The following is a 24,463-nucleotide window of genomic DNA, read 5'->3' as shown; positions in this document are numbered from 1 at the left end:
TAAATTTGCCATGTTAAAAAGTTACAATGAACTACACATAAACTACAAATCAACTACACACATGCAATGGCTGGAATTACCTCACAGAGATATGTCTCTAATAACGGGGTTCCACAACTAACTTACGAACAGTTACGAAGTCAAGATTCGTAACTGTTAATTGAATTAAATTGGTTAGAGAAGAAAATCATACTGAGAAACAGAGAAAGTGCCATAAATTCGTTCCCGTCAGATCTGCATAGTATTTCATTAAAAGTGCTTTGAATGACCCAAGGGGTATAGAGATATCTCTCACAGAACATGGAAGGGTGTTTCAAACGTTGGCAGCTCTGATGTAGAAGCTGTTTTTAAAACTGACAGTTCGACTCTTGGCTACATTTAACAAAATGCCATGATTGCCCGAGTTGTTTTTGACGCTTTTGAGTTTTGAATACGTAAGCAATGTCTAAATACTCATGCCATGCACAGAGGGATGATTCCAACAGTCATCATTCTCTCCCTGTACGAGACATTAGTTTTATATGGTGGCTCGTCGTTGCACTCGTTCAGTTCTTAAGATGTTTTTTACTGTTTGTGGAGCCCATATTTGACTCCCATAAGCAGACTACGGACTAAGGTGAGGTAAAGCGACTTACGGACCGGTTGGTTGCGGACTTCTTGAACTGTTCGCTTGACATATCCCATCATTTTGTTGGAATTGGTCGATACTGTACCTGCTTGTTCACCTTAAGGTCATCGGTTATGAAAAGGCCAAGATTTTTTTAACTGTTCGATTGTTTGATTGGAATTCCAAGTAGGTCGTACTGCGTGACGGCTGGTTCACGAGATCTTGTGAAGTGCAGGACTCCACACCTAGATTGGTTTAATTCCATCCTCCAGTCGCGACACCAGTTGGTTATATTAACAAGATCAGATTGCAAAATGTTGATATCTTCTGGGTTTTGGATAGTATGGTGACATTTAGTATCATCAGCAATCATTACCATGGTAGTATCTTGAGAAACCGCCTGAGGAAGATCGTTCACGTAGATTAGGAAAAGAAGGATTGATCCCTGAGGAACACCAGATAGCACTGGAAGTGGTTGTGATGTAACACCATGCAGGGTAACTCTTTGGCATCGGCCAGAAAGGTAGTCTTTGAACCAACTGCGAAGGTTTCCACGCAAGCCAAAGTTATGAAGCTCTCCCAGCAAAAGACTATGATTAACTTTATCGAAGGCTTTGGCGAAGTCGAGATAGACAGCAGTTGCAACATATTTAACATGATGGGAATATTTTCCCTTGGATCGTGCGGACAGGGTGTCAAAACGATAAACTAAACGAAAATGACTTTAAAACGCTCGAAAACGACGCTCGTGTGCACATAGCCTGAGGCCCAGTTCATACGTCGCAGTTTGGTCGCGTTGACTGTAATTCAAACAATAAGTTATGCCTGGTAAACCTTATTTAGCCTCATTACCATCTTGTTATCCATTGTTATCCATTGTCGACGCGACCAAAATGCGGCGTATGATGAACTAGGCCTAAGTGTCATGATTACTCAATGAATAATTCCAAACTAAATTCGTTTGATAGAAAGGGGTGAAAATCGGTCTCTTACACTCTTCAGCACAATGCACTACCATACATACCAATGTACTACCACTTGAGCATATTGAGCTAAATATTTTTTAGGAATGAATATTTCGTTGGGGAACGGAGCTGTAGTTCCCACGACTCCCCCCTAACTAAGATCCTGGTTATTCTGAGTTGTGGTAAGCTGACTTGAACACAAAATTAACAGATATTTAAACCAAGTGCAGCAGCAAGCAAAACAAGTACGAAGCATAAATGCTAGATGTCTACTTTACGGTGGGACGTTCACTTTTTAACAGCAAATTTGCATGAATGCAAAAAATAGAGCGAATAAATAATATCAACATGGGTAAACCGTAAAATTGTCAAAAAATTCACCTGACACAACCAACATGAAAATCGACCCTGGGCAGACATCTGCATTTTGATAAACGACGAAGACAAGTAAGACGACAAACAGGCCCTGAACTTAGGACATCAAATACTACTACTTTCAGGGCCGCCGAGAGAGAGGGGCAGGGGGCATTTTGCCCCAGGCCCCAAACCTGAAGGGGCCCCCAACTTGAGAAAGAACCTAAAATTATTTTACCGCTACACTGCCATTTTCCGGCGAACTCGACCATAGTCGAAATCGCCATTTTCCGCCTGACTCGACCATGGTCGAATACGCCAGAAGAATGATGACTTTTTTGGAGTTAAAAAACAACACGGATTGTTTAAAAACATAAAAATTTCTAAAAGAATATAAAAACACTCAAATTTCTCGCTAAAAACACTTAAAAAACGTTTAGGCGTTTAAATCTTGACATTTCCAAGCGTGTGCCTTATTAGTCGTTTTCTGTGCATATACTTGTTAGGGACCGCCCCCCGAGACCAGGAAAAGCTTAAATACGTTAAATTTATCTTCGCTCTCAGGGCTAGCCACTGTAGCTGATTCGTCTATGACGCGCTAGGCTTGTGGCGATGCATACTCTGTTTCTCACTGAGACGTAACGGTTAGGTGCACATACATCATGGTCTGGGGGCCGTAGTGCATCTCCCCCTTAGACGGCCGTTAAGATGTGAGTTATGGGGGGGAGTTCTTCCTATAGCAACCGCCTTGCACCTTTCGTAGTTGTAACTATGCTGAATATTGCAGCCGGTTGTATAACCAGGTTAGATTGTGGCATAGGCTGGATGATCTCTTTTGGGTGTTTTTCCCCAAATTTTTTTTTTGGCACGCTTTCCAAATTTTTGTTTTACATACAAAAAAATACTGTTATTAAACATATTATGGAACGGATATGGTTCGAAAAAAAATTTATATCGACTAAAAACCACCTTAATTAACCCCTGAATACTCTCCCCAGTCTCTGCATTATATAGGAGGCAATGAATTAAACAATAGTACAATACCAGAAATCATTCATAAACAGCAAACATCTTCATCAACCTTACAGCAGTAAAACAGCGACAAAGACATTCAGACAGTCAACTCTGCGTTCTCGTTAGTGCCTTCAGCCCGAGAACTGTCAATCAAAAGTCTGGATAAATCCCCTGACTTTCCCTGCGAGTTTTCAAATTCATATTTCAAAATATCTGACATTGAAAACAACTCAAGATTTTCTACTAATTGTGGATTTAGCTTATTCATTAATACTGATCCATGAGATAGTTTGAACGAAGACTCCACCATTGTTGGGTATACCAGTGCAGTATGGTAATACAGGTAATCCCAATGATAGACCATAATCTCGATGAATCAGCCTGAATTTTGTAGCTAAATTTTCATTCCACAACAAGAAACACAGCATGTTTATTGCCATTTCAAGAGCACATTTAATTGTTATTCCCAATTGATTGCATATAAAATCCAACTTTGATTTAATTTCAAATACATAACTTCGAGGTGTGGGACGGCACTTGTAGAGAAAGTGGACAAACCTACTGCGACCATTCTATTCCTCGCCACAATGAATCAAACCACGCAGGTATTATACACTGAAGCCAGAGTTAGCCAAACTTAACATCAGCGCACGGGGGTGCTTTTCAACATCTCTCCGCTTAATGAAGGCTCGTCAAGACAATTAACCAAGACCGTTTAATATACACACTTATACAAACCTTGTGGACACTTGATCTCTTGCTCAGCACACAAGCATCACCGAAACCAGTTCTTTGTTTAAAGGCTGCACCTACTCCTTCGAAAAGGCTGGGACAAATACCCATGCTACAAAAAACTGGATAACAGTCTTGATGATTTTATGATCTTTCACGCTCAGATCCATCTGACACGGGAACTCGTGTTAAGTTTTCAGATCTCTTTTAAGATATAAAGAGCGCAAACATAACCGATTAAAGATCAATCGAACAGATCTACTATCGATGTTTACTGTTGACCCTGTTTCCCTGCTCTTTGAAGTCGGTTCTTGCTCAAATATTCCACAAAACGACAACTTCAATTCCTGACACTCGCTGTTGGAAGATGGAATTGCACTTTGTCCGCCATCTTGAATTGGAACAACTGAGTCAGCACTTTTCCTTTGAAAGGGGGGCTGGGAGGGGAGGCCAGGCCAGGGAGGGATCCAACCAAAACCAACACCGTCATATCATGGATAGTTAGTAAAAGAAATAAAGAAGAAAGATCGACTTAAATATTCCCCGAAAATAGAACAGAATCAGCGAAGATAAACAATAAAAACTTGTGAAATAAATACATACAATTTAGGCCCAAAGTGTACCGGCGAATCAAGCGGTTATACAAAACACAAAATTAACAAAACATTTTAGTATAAAACTAAGCCGTTCACTCATTTATATCGACTTTCCTTTCGAGAACGATGACTATTTTGACGTTAAAAACCAACAAGGATTGTTTCAAAACACTAAAATTTTCTAAAGAATATAAAAACACTATAAATTTCTCGCTAAAAACACTTAAAAAACGTTTAGGCGTTTAAATCTTGACATTTCCAAGCGTGTGCCTTATTAGTCGTTTTCTGTGCATATACTTGTTAGGGACCGCCCCCCGAGACCAGGAAAAGCTTAAATACGTTAAATTTATCTTCGCTCTCAGGGCTAGCCACTGTAGCTGATTCGTCTATGACGCTAGGCTTGTGGCGATGCATACTCTGTTTCTCACTGAGACGTAACGGTTAGGTGCACATACATCATGGTCTGGGGGCCGTAGTGCATCTCCCCCTTAGACGGCCGTTAAGATGTGAGTTATGGGGGGAGTTCTTCCTATAGCAACCGCCTTGCACCTTTCGTAGTTGTAACTATGCTGAATATTGCAGCCGGTTGTATAACCAGGTTAGATTGTGGCATAGGCTGGATGATCTCTTTTGGGTGTTTTTCCCCAAATTTTTTTTTTTGCACGCTTTCCAAATTTTTGTTTTACATACAAAAAAATACTGTTATTAAACATATTATGGAACGGATATAGTTCGAAAAAAAATTTATATCGACTAAAAACCACCTTAATTAACCCCTGAATACTCTCCCCAGTCTCTGCATGATATAGGAGGCAATGAATTAAACAATAGTACAACACCAGAAATCATTCATAAACAGCAAACATCTTCATCAACCTTACAGCAGTAAAACAGCGACAAAGACATTCAGACAGTCAACTCTGCGTTCTCGTTAGTGCCTTCAGCCCGGGAACTGTCAATCAAAAGTCTATATAAATCCCCTGACTTTCCCTGCGAGTTTTCAAATTCATATTTCAAAATATCTGACATTGAAAACAACTCAAGATTTTCTACTAATTGTGGACTTAGTTTATTCATTAATACTGATCCATGAGATAGTTTGAACGAAGACTCCACCATTGTTGGGTATACCAATGCAGTATGGTAATCCAGGTTATATCCCAATGGTAGACCATAATCTCGATGAATCAGCCTGAATTTTTCCGTAGCTAAATTTTCATTCCACAACAAGAAACACGGCATGTTTATGGCCATTTTAAAAGCACATTCAATTGTTATTCCCAATTGATTGCATATAAAATCCAACTTTGATTTAATTTTAAATACATAAGTTCGAAGTGTTGGACGGCACTTGTAGAGAAAGTGGACAAACCTTCTGCGACCATTCTATTCCTCGCCACAATGAATCAAACCATGCAGGTATTATACACTGAAGCCAGAGTTAGCCAAACTTAACATCAGCACACGGATGGGGGTACTTTTCAACATCTCCCCGCTTAATGAAGGCTCGTCAAGACAATTAACCAAGACCATTATACACACTTATACAAACATTGTGGACACTTGATCTCTTGCTCAGGCACAAACAGCATCACCGAAACCAGTTCTTTTTTTAAAGGCAGCACCTATCTGAGTCGTAACGGTTAGGTGCCTAGGCTGGTTAGGTGCCTAAGGTAACGGTTAGGTGCCTAACCTAGGCTGAGATGTAACGGTTAGGTGCACATACATCATGGTCTAGGGGCCGTAGTGTATCTCCCCCTTAGACGGCCGTTAAGATGTGAGTTATAGGGGGGGGGTTCTTCCTATAGCAACTGTCCTTGCACCTTTCGTAGTTGTAACTATGTTGGTATATTGCAGCTGGTTGTATAACCAGGTTATATTGTGGCATAGGCTGGATGATCTCTTTTGGGTGTTTCTCCCCAATTTTTTTTTTGGCATGGTTTCCAAATTTTTCTCTTACATACAAAAAAATACTGGTATTACGTATATGGAACGGCGGACTCGACCATGGTAGAATTAGCCGTTTTCCCGCGGACTCGACCATGGTAGAATACGCCATTTTCCCGCGGACTCGACCATGGTAGAATACGCCATTTTCCGGCGAACTCGACCTTGGTAGAATTAGCCGTTTTCCCGCGGACTCGACCATGGTAGAATACGCCATTTTCCGGCGGACTCGACCATGGTCGAATTAGCCGTTTTTCGGCGGACTCGACCATTGTCGAATACGCCATTTTCCGCAATGTTCGAATACGAGGACCAGCTACAAGTTTCGAGATTGTAGTGTTAGAAGTAAGAAATGCATGCTGTATTCTATTTATAGCATTTCGAGGGTTCGACGCTAACAATGAAACAGAAAATTGTTTGCCTATCCACAAGTGCATAGGCGTATTATGAACGCAAATGATCAGGTTGACTAAGTGCGTGGTAGTAAGCAAGCATTCTCGAAACACTGAGTAAACTAATTGTACTGAGTTAATTCGTTTTGAAGGGGGAACATATTTTACGTTAGCAACCAGAGGGAGCTTAAATTTAAAGTACACACAGATTTTCTGATCTTGCGCAGAACATGCGTCAGAATGATATTGGTAACGTATGATACGAGTATATGGTGGGAAAGGGCACAGGGCTGCTCCTGTTTGCCCCGTGGGTAGAGGGCAGCGAGGACAACCATCCCATGTACCCCAGTGGCTCCGGCGCCAATGGAAGCATGAAATAACCCGGACGGCAAGAGAAAAGCGAGGCTCTGCCTGGATCCAAAAGATCGAAATAACAATATCCGCAGACTAGTGCTATAAAAGAGATCCACGCAACACTCCACAATTTTTTTTTCTTGTGGATACAAAAGAAATACTGGTACATTGAACTGAACCTGTTAATCAGGTGTGTACATTGGCGTAGATAATTGCATGGGTGGGGGGCATATTCATATATTCATCTTAAAAGACTGTACTCAATTCCACAGGAATGGCCAAAAAATTATTATCTCGGGGTCCACTGAGGGCGACCAAGCCTTCCTCTCATGGTCAGCGCCTGCCGTGTTAATAATGTCAGGCTACATTCAGAAAAGTTATCATTTAACTATTTAAGCAGAAGCGTAGCTATTTTAGCCACACCAGTCATGTTTGGCCTCCTCGACCATTGCTTAGGACGACATAGCAAGCTAGAACCCTCAGTCGAGACTTGCGCCTCCCCAAACATCATAGAAGCACCGTCAAAACTTCAAGGATTCCTGCTCAAACTGATATCTGGCGGGGAGAATCCATACAGGTTGACGCATCTGAAATGATGGGCAAATATCTAGTGATTAATATGATCACAAAGAGCACTATTGTAGAACCCACAGCTGAACACGACGTATATATTTATACCGGAGAGGACATGACCCATTGCCATTGGTGTAGGGCACATTAAGAGAGCAGTTTCGGGAGATAAGATCATGATTAGCCACGATTTTCTCCGGTTGGCCAGGCTCTGGGGTGCAGGCGACATTGCTCAAAAGGTGCGAGCTCGTCGGGGAGGATGGCTTCAGACTGAAAGAAAATCAGATAGAAATGCCCAATAGAAATACACAACTCGGCAACCAGGGTAAAACAAAACGCTTTTGGTTTTGTGTTAGACAATCAACGATATCCATCAGAGGCCGGCTGTACAAAACTGATAACTACATCTAAGTTTGTTAAATCGACGTTAACTTGAAAATACACGATTATGATAAACCAATTCTCCTTGATAAGTTAAGGGGCGAGGTGAACGAGCATGTTCATGTCAATATTGACCAACTTTTCTATAATGGATAATGACCAATGTTTCCATTCGCGAACGGGAAATATGTTTCTACTTTCAAATTTGCACCTGGTTTGCCCAAAATATTCAGAAATAATATTATCAATGAAGCTCAAGTTGAATATATAAATTATTATCCTTAATGACCGTTCCCAGCTATTTCGCGAGAGTGCCAGAGCAAAGCACAGTTAAACTGAGTTCAATAACCATTGCTGATTTTGGCAGCGAATACATAAAAGAATACTTTCTTCTCAAATGTAAAAAAAGAGACGGAAAAGCCTGACATTTAGTTCAACTTGCCACTACCAAGAGTCCAATAGCGTGATGAGACTAAATGAAAAAAGTCAAAAAGACGAAGAGACGAAATAGTGCCCATGTATTGAATGACCCCCATCGACGGCAACCTAACTTCGCCATTGGAACAGCTGACAACCTAAATCATTCCCGCCAGAAAGATTACAACACCCGCCGTAAGATATGGTTAGTCATTGTTTTGTTCAACGTGAGAGGGTTGTCTATAGAGCAAAACCACTAAACGAAAAAATATTGTTTCACTAATGCAAGATTATGAAATTCTTTAGATAAAATAGTTTTCTATTTCCAGCCAATTGAAAGCATCAATTTAGACGTGGTTGAGAGATACCCTTGACACCGTGAAATTCATAATTCTATCAAACATCAACATTACTTTTCGACCTCAACATCAAACTCTGACCGCTCCACCTCAGATGAGCGTATGTTTTTATCAAAACGGTGGAAAATGGAAACCGCGATAATTCCAGGCTCGTGGGTCTTCGTGAGAAAACTTGCGTGATCCTGAATGGAGTGGAGACCAGTTTTTTTTGGCATCCACCATTCAAGTGTTGTTTGCAAGGCTATTATCGCCCTGTATAATTGACGTTTTACGTTTTTGAGACCAGTCACGTAGTCACGCCCGTTAATGGCGGTAAACTATCACGTTTTTTGCATGTACACGTGCACGCGCGTAAAAGCACACGCACGTAAAAGCAGTACCCGGCCACCTTACACCCTGGTAACGAGCTGTTTACACTATACCCATGTAAATATCTAATGATTAATATGATCACAAAGAGTCTTAGAATATGAGGGCCTAAGATTAGCCAACACATTAAATGACATACCCCAGTAAGTGCTCAATTCCACCCACAATTCTAATGAAAATTACGAAATAACTCACTTTGGCAAAGCACGTTCATTCAACTGATTTAAGTGCTTGAATATTAATACTCTCAGTGAACCGGCCGACAGGAATTAACCCGCAATGTCGCTTCATTTGCAAACAAATTGCACGCCATACATTAGACAAAACGTCACAGAATGCCTCAGCTGATGGCATCTCCAGAAAATTCTACATTAATGAGGAATTTGTAAGGTCACAAAAGATCGCAAAAATTTGCATGATGAATATGGATTAAAAACGCGGTAATACCAATGAAATAGTTCAGTCCATCAGGTTTTGTAAACAAAAACTGCTATTGAGTGAGATATCATATCAGCTTCCGTAGGATAGCAATATTCTTGATGATATTCATTCCAATGCAAAAACGCTTTGCCTTCAGTTAAATTTTGGTTTTATATCGTTTCGTTAACCATATGACATATTCGCCAAAACATTATTTTAGTGCGAGGCATGCGAAATATCTCTCAGCGGTGGTTTCCATGCATGGGAAAACGTCGTAATTGTTTTTAAAGAAAACACACGGAACTCAAAATTCATTGAAAGTTCTTGTCCTGTAACACTGAACACTAAATAAGGGATGGATATAAGTGATCAGACCTGGATATAAAAGTCGTAGGCAGACATAATAGGAAGAGATGCTTTTATGTCCTTTTTAGTCACATTATTTAGTACTTAGATATGAGGTATGGTAAACTTGCATAATTGCAACTTTTATAGACTGAGAAACAGTCAAGTACCCAAGCTGTCACACAGCTGTGATTGCATGGGCTAACCAGGATCAAAGTCCTTTTTGAAATTTGTTCTACAGTAAACCAACCATTTCTTGCTCATATATGAGCAGTGAAAATTAAGGGTCGATTATACCATTTTTGTTAAGGAAGAAATCTACGTACGGCGTCGTACGAGGAAGAGGAAAATGACTGTTTTGAATTTAACCAGTGTCATTGCGGGGAACACCATGCGAAGCTGTGGTACTACCACATGAATTCCGTATTTCTGTTAAACACGGATTACAGTGGCCAATACAAAATTCTGTTGCTGTTGTGTTAGCTCGTGTTTCCTTGGTCACACTGGTTATCAGCCAGTCTTTCTCTATCTTAGTTCGGCAATATCTTTTGACATATCAAAGTATTTAATGGAATTTCGACATTTCTACTTAGGCTACTTAATTTTTCTAAACGAAAGGCTTGATTCGATCGTCAAAGCGTCGGATTATCAACATTATTTTATTTGGAATCAAACTGAGATTGATCATAATGTCATCTTACGAAACATTCAACCGCAGTATTCCGTAACAGAAACTACACAGCTAGCATCTAAAATTATAATTATTGCTTGATCTTTCAAGCCTTCAACATTTGGTAGCTGGGAAATTTTTTAACGTTTTTAAAATATCATGCCGACTATTGAAGCAAAAACGTGCGAAATTCCTTAGTTAATTGCACACAAGTAAGTGATAACACATCATTTACGAAAAACAAATTGTTGATCTCAATGGAATGTGCCAATGTCCATCCTGAATAGAGAATTTAGTCACATCATTGAACAACTAGTTTGAAAAGTAGTAAGAAGGAAACATATATTTATTGCATGGTTTTCAATAATATGTATCTATTTGAGAAATAATGGCTTGGGAGATTACGGCCAATTTATATAAACACTAGTTACAACTTTGATAGGAGGAGCTGGAATGTTGCAATGGCATTCCAGTTGCCTTAAATGGCTTAATCTAATTGTTATATGTCACTCATTCTGTGGCGAGCTGTGCCAAATATGGCTTGCATAAATTACGTTAATGTATTCACCGCTGTAGTTAGCATACGCGATATCTGTAAGAATATGGCGAAGTATGGACACTTGTGAGAGTTTTGTTTATCATTGGAAATTATATAATGCGGAGAAACAGTAGACACGGCGAGGTTCCTTTACCTGAAGGATGGGAGAAAGGTGTAGATTCAGCTGGTAGGACGTATTTTATAGACCATGTAAACAAGAAAACTACATGGATAGATCCTCGCGACAGGTACACGTCTGAAATACCATATGTTAAATGGAATGCGTAGAAATATCGCCATAATAATACGAGTTTTCTTCGCTTTCCTCTACTGTAGTATATTCCTTTGCTCTTATTTTGGTCTGGCATAGCTCTAGTGTTAAAATTTGAGAAATACTGCTTATGTGGTTGATTTTATACAATACTTAATCTGCTGTTCGATATAATATCTCGTGTATTATAAAATATATTCTACCTAATTTAAAGTTCGTATATGGAAGTATACCAAGAATGAAAGATAACAGAAACTCAATTATTATTTATCTAAAACACTGTTTTGAAGTCTAAGTTTAGTTCAAAACTGGAATTGAATTAAAGTTGTGTGAGTGAATTCTACAGGAAGTGTCGTTCATTGTTATTTAAAAATATTATTCATCAGGAATCTCAGGAATTATATTATTCGAGAGTTTCAAGGTAGGATGTTTGTTCCTGCTAGATACTTAAATGGTGTCTAAACTCTAAACTCGTGACTTGTTTCGAAAACGAACCATATGATAACTGGCCTTTTGTTAGAGAATATAATTTGTAGAATTATTATACCAATATGAAGTATGGTTTTTAAAATCGTAATTCTTTTAAAATTTACAGCATACTCGTCGAGACTAGAATAACTTTCCAATATAGATACACACTGTATTAGACTGTATATCAGCGCTTTTAAAAGTATTACATCAATGTTTTGTTAAAAAATGCAGTGTATTAAATGATATATAGAATGTGAAATTAAATATCCGAGCTTTGATCATGAGAACATCAATTTCAGAAACAACCATTACAACAATAGCCAAGGATATTTTCCCTGTGTGTGTTTATTATTACTTTTTGTGCTTATAATATATGCTTTGAGGAAAATAAATTATAGCATCTTTTCATTTTATTACATGCATTTTACTCAAATTTCATTATACTATGAAGTACTATAAAAAAATGATGTTTTAAAACATTGTGCTGTATGTGAAAAGATAATCAACGTAATTGTGTAAAATGGCAAATTGTGTAAAAGAAATTGTGTAAAAGAAATTGTGTAAAATGGGACTACCAAGACTGTACACTTGGTTGAGGGAAATAGTGTATATAGAAATATAATACACAATCTACATTAAGAACATCATAAACATTACAAATTGTTCAAACATTGTACGTTTATGAGGTTTCTTCAAAATATTCTATAAAGCAGTATTTTATAACCCATATATTCAGTTATAATATGCTTCTTTCATAGGTTAACAAAGCCGCTGACATTTGCAGATTGTGTTGCAGATGGTAAGTATAATTAATAAAGCTTCTCAATCAAAATGTTTGCTATGAAGTTGAAATGAAACCACCAGCTGCTTGCTCTCAGCAGGTCATATCACAACCACAACACACACATGGCTTTTGTTTGTGCTAAAATTAACCACAAAACTCTAAAAATATTTATGCATATAAACACTCAAAATTCTCATGCAAACAAATATTTTGTTTTATTATATGAGTGATAGTTGTAACGTTTAAAGGAAATTATACCCTGAATGAGTAAATATTATTGACGAGGATTGTATTTCAGTCATATCTTTCTGTGATGCAAAATCAGTTTCCTCATCTTATACTTTTGTTGAACCATATCTGTGGCCTGTTTATTGTCACCACTTTTGCAGTACCCTAACTGATTCCTTTGTTTCACATTTGGCCTCAGCAGCTGCTTCCTGATTGTCGATATTTCAAAACATAACTCATTTCCATATTACTAAATATTATACTTCATGTATATTTTTCATTTTATAAAAAGCTGAAATGAACAATAAAGAAACCGATAATTGAAGTACTTCCTTATTAGTTAGATCTAATTAAATCTTTAGAATACTTCAACATAAATTATCCCATTTATTGGCAATGCACAAATGCATGAACTTTAAAAATTATCTCTAAACAATTAGTGGTAGAAAAATAAGCTGCTAATTGTGTTAAAAAACTGTATGCCAAAATCTCTTTTAAGCACTTGTACGTCCTGGCACAAGTAATGCAGGCCTGCCTCTTTTAGCATTCACATTCGAACTCCTTTGCAATGAAAATAAGGAATGAATTATTTTTTATAGAATTACCTTATGGCTGGGAAGAGATTAAGGATCCACATCATGGAAGAAGCATTTATATTGATCATAACACAGGTATAGAAACTTTGTATTCATTGGTACACAATACACTGCAGCAGCTCCCAGCAGTGTGTTAGGATCCATGTTAGGATCAGATTACTTTGGTATATAGCATTGGTAGAAAAATACAAGCCATCTTATTGCATATTAAAGATAGAATATTATGCATATAATTCATGCACACTTTCGTTTTTTTTTATTCTGCTAATGTATTCTACCAAAGTAAGTGAGTGAAATGTATATATATATACTGTAATATCTCAAAAATTTTAATTTTTTGGGAATAGCTGTGATGGCTTCAGTGATTAATGTTAATGAGATTAACATACCAATTGTCTAATCAGTCAATACCAAGCAGAGATTACACCTTGCATGTTGAATCAAATTCACCAAGCTTACTAAATGACTAGCAGCATTATTTTTTCATGCTCTTATTTAATAAGCAGTTTTAAAACAGCTGCACCTTGGACAAGTCCACCCTTCTATTAGTTTGGTATTCTACTCTCTCTCTCTCAACATAATATTTCACTTGTCATTAGTTCCACACTTCCAGTTAATGGATTAATCAATTCATTCAATTTCCCTCTCAGACAAAAGAGTTTGTTCAAGTGTTCAGACAGTTAAACATTTAAAAACTGATTGGTTTCCTAGCATGTACTTGAAAATGATTTTAATTTTGATATTTCATATATTCATTTCGTACATAAAGCAATGTTCAAAATCTACAAAATTCTTGTGTATTTCGCACCAAAACACACTTGTGTATTTTGACTCATTTTTTATTGTCTTCAGAAAATATGCAAGTGGAGGACCCAAGAAAACAGTGGCGGAAAGAACAGGAGAAAATGTTAAAGGATTACTTAATGGTATCACATCACAATCTTCAGGTAATTGAAGTCAGATTGTCAGAATGACCTGCAAATTTAACTTATGAATTTTATGTTGCTTTTAATGTATTATGTTCCAACAACTGTACAACTCTTTCAACACCACTTACTCAACACTACTTACGACTGTGCTGTTATGGTAATCTGCTGTGCAGTGCTATATTAGAGTACCATAACTACACTTCCACTGTACTAGTACACTTACTGTATATATCACTGTATTAACTATACCCTTACTGTGTAGTTTTACATTGACATTGTACTAAAATCTTACTGTAATATTATACTCTCACTGGTTTTTATAACAACTGTTCGTATTTTAACAACAATTGCGGGACAGATTCACCAATAATATCATTATATTTTCATAGGCTAAGCAAGACGTGTTAAATATGAAACAGAAAAGGCTTCATTTAGCGGAAGAAGAGGTATTGATTGTTGCAGAAAAAGAACGTACACGTATTGATAAACAGACTCTTGAATTAACCAACATTAGCAATGAATCACCAGTTAGTACTGAATGTAATATTTTCCTATGTCTTTCCTACAGTACATGTATTTCATGTCGAAACTGGCGTGTAAAGACGGGCAACATATTCGTGGAAACCTGCCTGTTCTACCAGTGAAACCAATCGCAACCGGACGTCCAGTCGTAACTCAGTCTGCTCGTACTTGTGAAGAAAGAAATGATTGTGATCAGGACGAATTGAGCGAGCAAATTGCAAACTCACGATCAAGAGTAAGTTCCTATCTAATAATATTTCCTTTAAAGCTTAAGGCTCAGAAAGATCAATGCAATTTTTTTTATACCTACATGCGTGCATCAGACAAAAGCTGTGAATGCTTGATTTCCAGTCCACTATAAGCGAGAAATTTAAAGTATTCGTGGCGTCTGTGATGCAATCTTTTGTAACGAAAGTTTAAAAAATAATGGTGGTCTTGTGCATTTAGTATAGATATACAGGTATACATCCTAATTATTGTCATTTCGATCTTTCCTATCGTTTTTATATTGTTCTTCTTCTATATCATGTCAAGGTTGCGAAGCTGAAACAAGACATAGCAAATTTCAATGAAGAAATTCTATATCAACAGTCTGGTGTAAGAACGCTGGAAATGTTTGATGAAAAACTAAGAACTGAGAATACTGACCACCAGGAAGTACAAATTGGTCGTGTTAACGAGTTAAAAAATATCGAACAAAGTGTAGACAGCGAAGAAAAACAACATCAAAAACTCATTCAAGATCTTATAGTATTGAAGAAGAAGTTTTCATTTCACTCTGGGAGCGAGGAGTCTGGATCAGAGAAGGTTTGTTTTATATTTATATGTGGTTTATATGGTTCCATAACGAGTCTCATATCGTAGAATTATCAATTAAAACGGCTGGGAAACATACAGTTTTCATGAAATCCGTCTATAACATGCAAGAAAGTTGAGCATGCTGTGAATTATAATACAAAACAATAAACGTTTCGTAAATCATTATAATTTTATCTCAACGTTGCGACTTGTGTTTTACAGTCATCCGTGGGAGAATGCCACCCCCGCTAACTTCGCTGAAGTGAAGACATTTCTCGGTTAGCTGTTTAAAACATGCGCATTCTGCTGACGTTGACTGCAAATACCCGTCAAAAGGTTGAGAGTTTAAATATCACAGCCGGATTAGATTATTTTCGGTGGATTTTCACAACTCACATTTCTGCCGTCATTGCGATTCTCCCAGAAATACAGGCAAAAACAGGCTCTCATTAAACTATTCTAGGACAGTAGGCCTGTATATAAAATAATCTTCAGTTCCACTCATCGCAAAACTAATTCGCAAACCCAATGTCAGCGCTTGCATCTAATTAATATAAACAATCGATCACGTGATCATACTCGCCGAGAGCATGTGATATTGGTCAATATTGTGCATATGTGCATGATAAAGATTTTTGTTTCATTATCCTTGAGATAGTAAGGAAATAACCGCGCAAATTCGCAATCTAAGACGTACGGCGCTACACATTGAGGAATTTCAACAATTTTTAAGATCCGTCATTGCCAGCGTGCCGTGACGGAAAAATCTGGCGTAGTCTGAGCGGGGGAAAATTGTAAAGTTGTTATACAAGATCCAAAAATATTTTACTAATTCGGGAAAGAATTTGATAATTTAATGGTGCAAACGTCGTAATTGAAGAGAGCAAAAACAGTCATTGAACGAGACTAAATCATTTACCTAAAGATTTCCTGGCGGGAATTTAAGATTTTGTTGAAGTACCCGTGAAAATTGGTACAAAAAACATTATTGAAAAACACTGAACTTGGAAGTACGAGGACAAAATTCAATTAAGATATTCATGGTATGCACGTAAATATACTTGAAATTGAGACACGTTCAAGGGGGGGTATGATTACAATAAAAGACCGTTTGTCTTTTAATAGCTCGTGATAGTATGCAAAATATTTTTGAGAAATTTTTCGTAGGCCTGTATGTTTCCTGTTATAGACATTAAGTGTCGGTTTTTCGTTGTTCACGGCAGGGAAGTTTGTCAAAATTGAGCAGCGAATGTGGTGGTTCAGATGTATCACTGTCTCGTTCATATTCGGATCTTAATCGACGTCAGTTGGAGATTGAATCCGAGCAGGTGCTGGCAAAAGTCGCTCAACTACAAGATGAACTCGATAGTGTTGAACAGAAATTAATGAGTGTAAATATGCAAGATTACATTCTTCTTATAAACGAAAGAGAAGAGTTTCTGCTACAGCTAGAAAGATCATCGAGTATCGAGCCTGATTTACAAAAGAAGGTATGTGGGCAGTTATATATACGTACAGTTGTCGCGTGTATAGAGACGATCAAAAACAGCTTAAATTCCTCAATGTCTTGCTCGTTGGCTATACTACAAACTCGGGTAGACATAGTTGTACTATGGCTTGGCTTAACGGTAATTATAGATTTGGTGTGCCAAATTTGGGAGAGATAACAATTTGGTATTATATGCAAGTCGGAAAAAATACCTTAGTGAAATCCAAAGCTTCCTACGATACTTAAGTAAAACTACGCTGTTGTCTTATTGCTATTATATGCATGTATGTACATTTGTCAATGCCATGCATTTCTTGCTGCATTTTTGAATTTTGACCACCGCTATAGACGTTTAAACAAGGAGAGAGAGCGATTTTTGTTGGTATAGTCATTTGTCGTCATATATGGATAGTGCATGGTTGGGAAATAGTTGGCTGTGTGTGCATGCTTTCCTTTGTTTATATCATCCTGATATTTGCGAGAAATCCTTTCGGAAACTATACTCTTAATAATCGTGTATAGCTATTTACTTATTTACGAAGGACTACAATATATATGAGCATCTTGATGTTTTTCAGTAAAGACTCCGAACGCAGGCGGCTGGTTTATTGCGTTACAATGGCGGATAAAAAAAATTTTCGTATGATATTGTTGGTCTAAATTCCTAATGAAAACCTCATTTTTGCTGTTTCCTAAAAACTAACAGAAAATTCAAGTATAAAAAAGGGATTTCACTTAGCTATCTATCGTTATATGAAAAATGCTTGTGGAATGTGAAAAATTGTAATTTAGCCGCAATTGAGATAATTATAATTTTCATTCTTGGCGTAAAGAATAAACATTTCATTTAGTGTTGAAATGTAGTTCATTAAGGTGAATTTGTCCGCGGAGTTGTTTATCATTTCACAAATGAATATTAAGTTTTTCTGGTCTATATCACGGGTCCAACTGCGTCAAAGGCGACAAAAATATAATTTATGGAATTTCCGTTTCCAATGAGAACTTGGCATTACATCTCTTAATTGCTAGGCAACATGCTTCTTAATCACATTGAATGTTGTGAATTTATAAAGCTGTTATTGCCTCCGGGCTTTATCTTTCCACATCAAAGTGACAAGACATTAAGAAGGTGGACAATTCCTAAGATTTTGTTGAAATCGAATGGGTATTTAAAATACTGTTCTTTTTGCTTAAACTTGATAAAGTTATTTAGTTTAGTAACATTTGTAAGTATAGTCTTTATGGTTGAAGATTTACAGCAGGATTTAAGTTTTTTATGCTGGAACATTAGGTGAATTTAGTGGATTTCGATGACAGACATTAACTGATACAGCAGATAATCTTAATCACTTGTCATTATTGTGAAGTTCTACTTATTCTTCATTTAGATGCATTTGGACATGGAAATGAGGAATGTCTCTGACGAGTTAAAATTAGCGAAGATGGATTATGAAACCGTTGTTAGGGAGAAATATCGGCTTGAAGATCATAAGAAATCGTTGGTTAAACTTCTTGCAGAAACATTGAAGAGGAGTAAACTATTGACTGCTCATTTACGCAAGTACGTTGCTTAAGATTGATGAGAGAAAGACCATCATGCATTGTCTTTGAACACTGAAGAAGTAGGACAGTGTCTTGCCAAAACTAAATATTAAACTCGATTGTACAAAATAATTCAGGACTGGAGAGTGAAAAAAGAATCACCTGATATGTTTCCGATAAAATCCCATTTTACCGTTCTTATATCGTTGCCATTTTTTATGTCCAGTTTGTTTATTTAACCTTTTCTTAACCTCGTTATATCTAGCATGATGGGCAGTGGCCATTCTGTGTCGTCATGTAATAGTTCTAGTCGAGGCTCATTAAACTCCAGCCGTGGAGCTCAAAGTCGTGAATCCCTATCATCAAGTCGAGGTTCCATGTCTTCTGTCAATCAAACAGACAGCGGAGCTGGACAATATGAACCTAACTTTCGAGAACTGCATCAACGTGTTAGTGATATTTTGCAGGAAATATCGTCCACCTCAACTCAATCATCACAAACGGCGACTCCGCGAGGAACAATTTCTCAAATATCGTCATCTTCTAAAGACTCGCTCTCAATGTCGTCTGTGTCTCCACCAACGTCACCAGGATCATATAACCCGTCTCCAAGGAATTCAGACTTAGCTCTAAATAATATAAGAGTATCTTCCGAGTTGACACCGACCTACACAGACAGTATAATGAACGAACGAACTCCAGCAAATCCGGATGCACTAATGTTACAGTTAAATCGCTTTCGTTTTGGTAATGATACAACAACCGCGTTGTCGCCAATAACTGAAGGTATTCCATCAAAAAGTCATGTTGCAAAACAGGGTGTATCTGCAGCTGTTTCTGATGAAAGTGTGGCGGCTGATAGTGGTGTGTTTGTCTCCTCTATGGAAAACCTGCGACGTCAGAACAGTATGAGATCTAGTGGACAATGCAGTGATGATGATGGAATTGAGGCACCACAAATAAAAATAGGTTTGGGTTATGTGGAAGAGAAGGAACAATTATTAGTGTGTATTGATGAAGCAAGTAGTTTACGTTTACTTGGTTCTTGTGATGGATGTCTGGGTGTGAGAACTAAGGTCTGTGTGCTTCCACTTGCATCAGCCGCTGATGTGTATTCAACTTCAGTCTGCAAGGATCTTCGTCGTCCTGTATTCAGCGAACAGTTCTTCGTTTCTCTACCAAAGGTATATGCCTCCATTTGCCTTCATTTGTCTTCAACTAATATTAAGATACACAATGAGTGTCGAAAGTAAATGTCGTTCATTTATCCTTCTCGTTTCTTTAACGTAAATCAATTTTATCTTGTGCTAGATCTCACTGTCGCGCAGGATTTTACTAGTTGATGTTTGGGTGGTTGATGAGAGAAATAACGAGTCAATGCTGGTAAGATAATGTATTACTTCATGTTATGCTCCACTCTACGTGTCTAATTTATGTATCTTATTCCCAGGGAGGTTGTCAGATTGGTTTAGAAGATTTCAATATTCATTCGCCGGTGACATTCAGATGGTTTAATCTTCTTAGTTCAACTTCAGTTGTAAGTATTTTGAAACACTTCACAGTATCGGACAAATTAAACTAGAATTATATATACACGGTCTTTAAAACTTCTAAAAATATTTCAGTATTTCTCGACGGCAGTGACTAAACATCAAGGCAAGACCCCTTCGACCTACGAGAGCTTGAGATCCAGACCAAACTCATGGGTATGTCATAGTCATATTGTATTTGATTTATAACAAAATATATAACAAATCATAACCTCCAAACCGTTTCTCTTAACATAAGTGTGCTGAAAAACGACCGTTATTTTATCTCCAGGGCGGGGATGTTTTGAACGCAGCAATATCAAGCGGCAAAATGTTTTGCGAAGGATCATTAAGTCAGGAAGATGGTTTAAGCAGATCCTGTGGCGCTACAACTTTCCTCGACATGAACAAGAATTGTAAACAACAATCGCGCATGCGCAGTAACGATTCCTTGAGCAGCGCACAAAGTCAAGAGAGTGGTGTGGAGAAGGACAGCAGATCACATAGTTCCAGTTCATTGTTGGAGAAGATGTCTCAGGCGATAGCCAGGAGGAAGAATTCAGATCCGAAAGCGGACGTTCACGAAATTAAGGTGTGCATGTGCTCGATACGAAACAACCTACTGAGTCTAGGTGTCGCCACAGCTATATGTTTAACAGCTCTAAAACATATCACTTGTTTTTTTATGGTTTTGTTTTTCTGACATGAAGTGTGAGGCTTAACAGTCATAATAATAAAATGCTTTTGTTGCGTAGTGTGAAGAAGGTCCGGTACCCTGGAATCCAACCATGACTGAATTTCAGAGACGTCAAATCACCGTCAGTCGCAGTAACTCAGATTGCACAGCAAAAAGAATGACAGGAAGCTCAACAAACCATTTTATTCGACATTTTGTTGATAGATCAAGCTTCAAACGAAAATCGGTGAGTATTTACAGTCAAAATCTATCGTAAACAACCCGATTTACACTTTCAACATTTTTAAATCTTTCCGTATATTTCACAGTATTCAAGTACTGCCAAAATTTACCCAAAATATCTTCTATATCTTTCATCTATAGCGACCTGTATCTTGGCAACAGCCACCATCTTGGATCCAAGGCAACCCAACAGCCCCAGTTCAACCATCACAAGGGAGTGATTATCTTGGTGGCAGTAGAACATCTTTGGATATTGAACTAGAGCTGGAGGCATCGAAAGCCAAACAGGTGAGGATGATCTTTACATTTATCTAGGATTGTCCAAATCCTTAGTTTAGGCTGTCTGAGATCAGTTATGCATGTGATTTATTTTATTATGAACTTATTTGTTAGATCCAGTTGGGCAAAGAAAATGCTCGCTTGCAAGAAATGAAAAGAATAATGGAAGCAGCACAGTTGAACGGTTCAACTGAATTACCTCCCTGGCTTGTAGAAAATAGAGATTTTAGAAAATTCTTGAAAGAAGTAGAAAAGGTGCTCTATTTTTATAAGTTCAGCGGCTTATAGTTCTCCTATATTATTATAAATTAACCTTTTTCATACAAACGTTTACTTAATTTTTTTTAGGATTCTGTTCAACCAAAAGATTCGGTAGTTTCTTCCGTCCCTCAGGCGACACCTGGGCAGAATCCACAAAGGGGAACAAAACAGGACGAAATGAAGAAATTCAAGTAAGTAAATGAATGTGCTCATGTCTGCTTTTATTAATCCTTTTATAGCCACGCCGTGATGGTATTATGGAGGAAGTATTAAATTATATATATCTAACTGTTTGATTACCACCAGTGGCCTCGCTTAATATCTGGTGATAATCCCGGTCTAAGCTCTAGCTCAGATCAGAACAACAACACCCCAAAATGGATTACGCTTTTTTGTACGGTACTCATGCAGTGGTTTACATACTGTTTTTAGCAACATTGTCCTAACTCTGTAGCCTATAAAGAAATAATTTTACTCGGCATATGCCATGGAGTAAAAAATGACTATTTTTCTTCCAGAAATAAAATGGACTTTATAACGAGCCTACGTCTTCGCGTGCCTCAACCACCGTCAGACATGGAAAAACCTTGTCTAGTTTAGCATAGTTATGTACATAATAATATTATCAGTAGTTGACAAAGTCGATATATATTCAAAAAATTTAACCCCAAATATCTATTATTTTATATAATTATAGTTAAAACATTTAAATGCTGGTGAAAAAGGCACACTTTAACTTAACCGTTTGTATTATCGATGGGACAATTTATAAAATGGGACACCATCTTCACCTAAATAATATTTATTTAAAATATTTGTTGGATCAACGTGCGAATTATGTACTATATATAAATGACATTTACTATTGTAAATTATATAAATATATTGATACAGTTTTATGTATCAAGCAAAATTGTCATGAAAATGTGGCATTTCTTTATAATCCTATGCGACAGATAGTTGCAGTATTCATGCCAGAGATGTTTAATCTCCGGGTGTTGCACTGCAGAATTACAATGCTTAATGGAATTACAATGCTTAATGGTTAATATAGGTTGATCTTTAAATTTGTAGACCCCCCTCTGTTATATAACCCTGTGACTCTACTTACTTTGAAAGATGTGGAAAAAGCGTGGGTTCTAAGACCCGGAGTGCATGGTTGGAATGTCTATAATCACCATAGGATTTATTTCGCTATTTTAGAAATGTGTAGGTTATTGAATTGCCACATTTACATGCATGCATGTTATGTTGTTTTTGTATGTGAGATTGTTACCAGGGTTATGGAGAACTTTATACCCAATTGCAAGATGGTTTAAATTTAACTTCTTGCCACAGGTTTTAATGAGTGTATAACACTGAGAATGTAGTCATATTATGAAGCAGTTCCACGTTACGCAAACATATATGTGATATATATATATAACAAAAATTTATCATGACATTGAACCTCAGCATATATTTTACATAAAAAGTATTTTCCCACGAAAATATTTCTTTGTGTTGTGTAGGCAGTTAATTAAGTGGATTTATATAAGACTATTATATGTTTTCCACACACAGAAAAATGTTTGATACATGTAGCACTTAGCCATGCATGCTTGAATTTCAACATTTTAGTTGTTTTGAAATTGTGGTTCGTCGGTGTTATCAAAAAGATAAGGAGATGATTCTTCACAAATTGTTTTAATTTTTGGTATTTTTAACGAATTAACCACAACAGTAAATGTAAATGAACCTCGATTTAAATTGAAAGCCGTTTACGCCAGCTAGCTGCGGTTTCATCTTAGGATAAATTTCAGTGAGTGCTATATATCACAATATGTTTTGGGTAATGTTCATGCATCGTTGACGTCGTGACTGTATTCAACAACCTGTGCACTTGTTATGCTAGTGATTGTGGTTTAATACTATATATATATGCTTTTATATGTGGACATATAATTATACATATGTGGTAATATTGTGTTCTGTTTTCCTGGTTTATTGTTGTAGTGCAAAACATATTATATTCTAGACATATTCTATGTTAATCCAAAATCTTCTCTAACGAAGGGTATTTTGTACTCGCATTGCAATAAACTACCATATACGCAAAATGTTTCATCTTGTTTTCTTTTATTTTCGCAATTTTTGGTTTATGGAAGCCTGGCATATCAGTTTTGTCTATGTACGTTTGTACCGAGTGTTTGCCTGTATTGACAGCCAAACCATTCTTTCCCACCGCCGAATTGACTTTTGGGCACAATAGGGATAATAATACAGTTAAAAAAAGAACTGGATGTATTTTGGTGACTCTGATAAGGAAAGAAAGGTATGGAAAAATCTGTCGACTTAGTCTTTTAAGCTAGATACCGTCGACTTAATTACTCACTCTTTCCATAAATCACCATGAATGCATGATTATAGCTAAAGTCGCCCATAAGCAGAATAAACATGGATTTGGCTTAAAAATGAACGGTATTTTATGGAGAATTTGGTTGTACTTGTGGGGGAACTGCGCCTGAAGCATAGTTCTCATACATCACTGACAGTAAGCGATTATCGGCAGTCGATGAAGAAAAAACTGATTAAAAAAATACAGCCTGAGCAATAGCATTTCATTCGTCAGTGATCGATCACCAGCGATGGCCATCGGCGATTGTTGCAAAACGAGAACTAGAGTTCAGAAGGTATCAGCGATTTCTTTAGCTGAAAATTTTGACTTGTGGATCGTAGCTATCTCCTCCGTGTATCTTCATTTCATTTCTCAGCAAGTCTCTTTATATCAATCTTCAGTATCGCTCTCAGACATCACAGATTTCTTGTCTCGTTC

The 24,463-nt window shown here is 37.3% G+C and overlaps 1 protein-coding gene across 1 annotated transcript; it reads left to right on the top strand.

The window, feature by feature from the left end:
- The first annotated feature begins 11,073 nt into the window (after positions 1-11,073).
- On the top strand, positions 11,074-23,754 carry LOC114521380 (protein KIBRA-like). The gene is made up of 19 exons (XM_028541806.1): positions 11,074-11,278; positions 12,531-12,571; positions 13,384-13,455; positions 14,233-14,327; positions 14,699-14,755; positions 14,878-15,066; positions 15,366-15,638; positions 16,853-17,119; positions 18,507-18,679; positions 18,926-19,844; positions 19,972-20,043; positions 20,111-20,197; positions 20,286-20,366; positions 20,482-20,781; positions 20,945-21,112; positions 21,250-21,396; positions 21,502-21,642; positions 21,736-21,839; positions 22,167-23,754. The coding sequence occupies exons 1-19, from the start codon at positions 11,148-11,150 to the stop codon at positions 22,246-22,248; spliced, it is 3,399 nt and encodes a 1,132-aa protein (XP_028397607.1). The 5' UTR covers positions 11,074-11,147; the 3' UTR covers positions 22,249-23,754.
- Positions 23,755-24,463: the final 709 nt, after the last annotated feature.

Source organism: Dendronephthya gigantea, unplaced genomic scaffold (assembly GCF_004324835.1).
Source record: "Dendronephthya gigantea isolate DGI-Jeju-01 unplaced genomic scaffold, DenGig_1.0 000020F, whole genome shotgun sequence".
In the NCBI taxonomy this organism is placed as follows: Eukaryota; Metazoa; Cnidaria; class Anthozoa; order Malacalcyonacea; family Nephtheidae; genus Dendronephthya; species Dendronephthya gigantea.
Note: the sequence above shows the minus strand (reverse complement) of the source record. Positions and strands in the feature narration are given on the sequence as shown.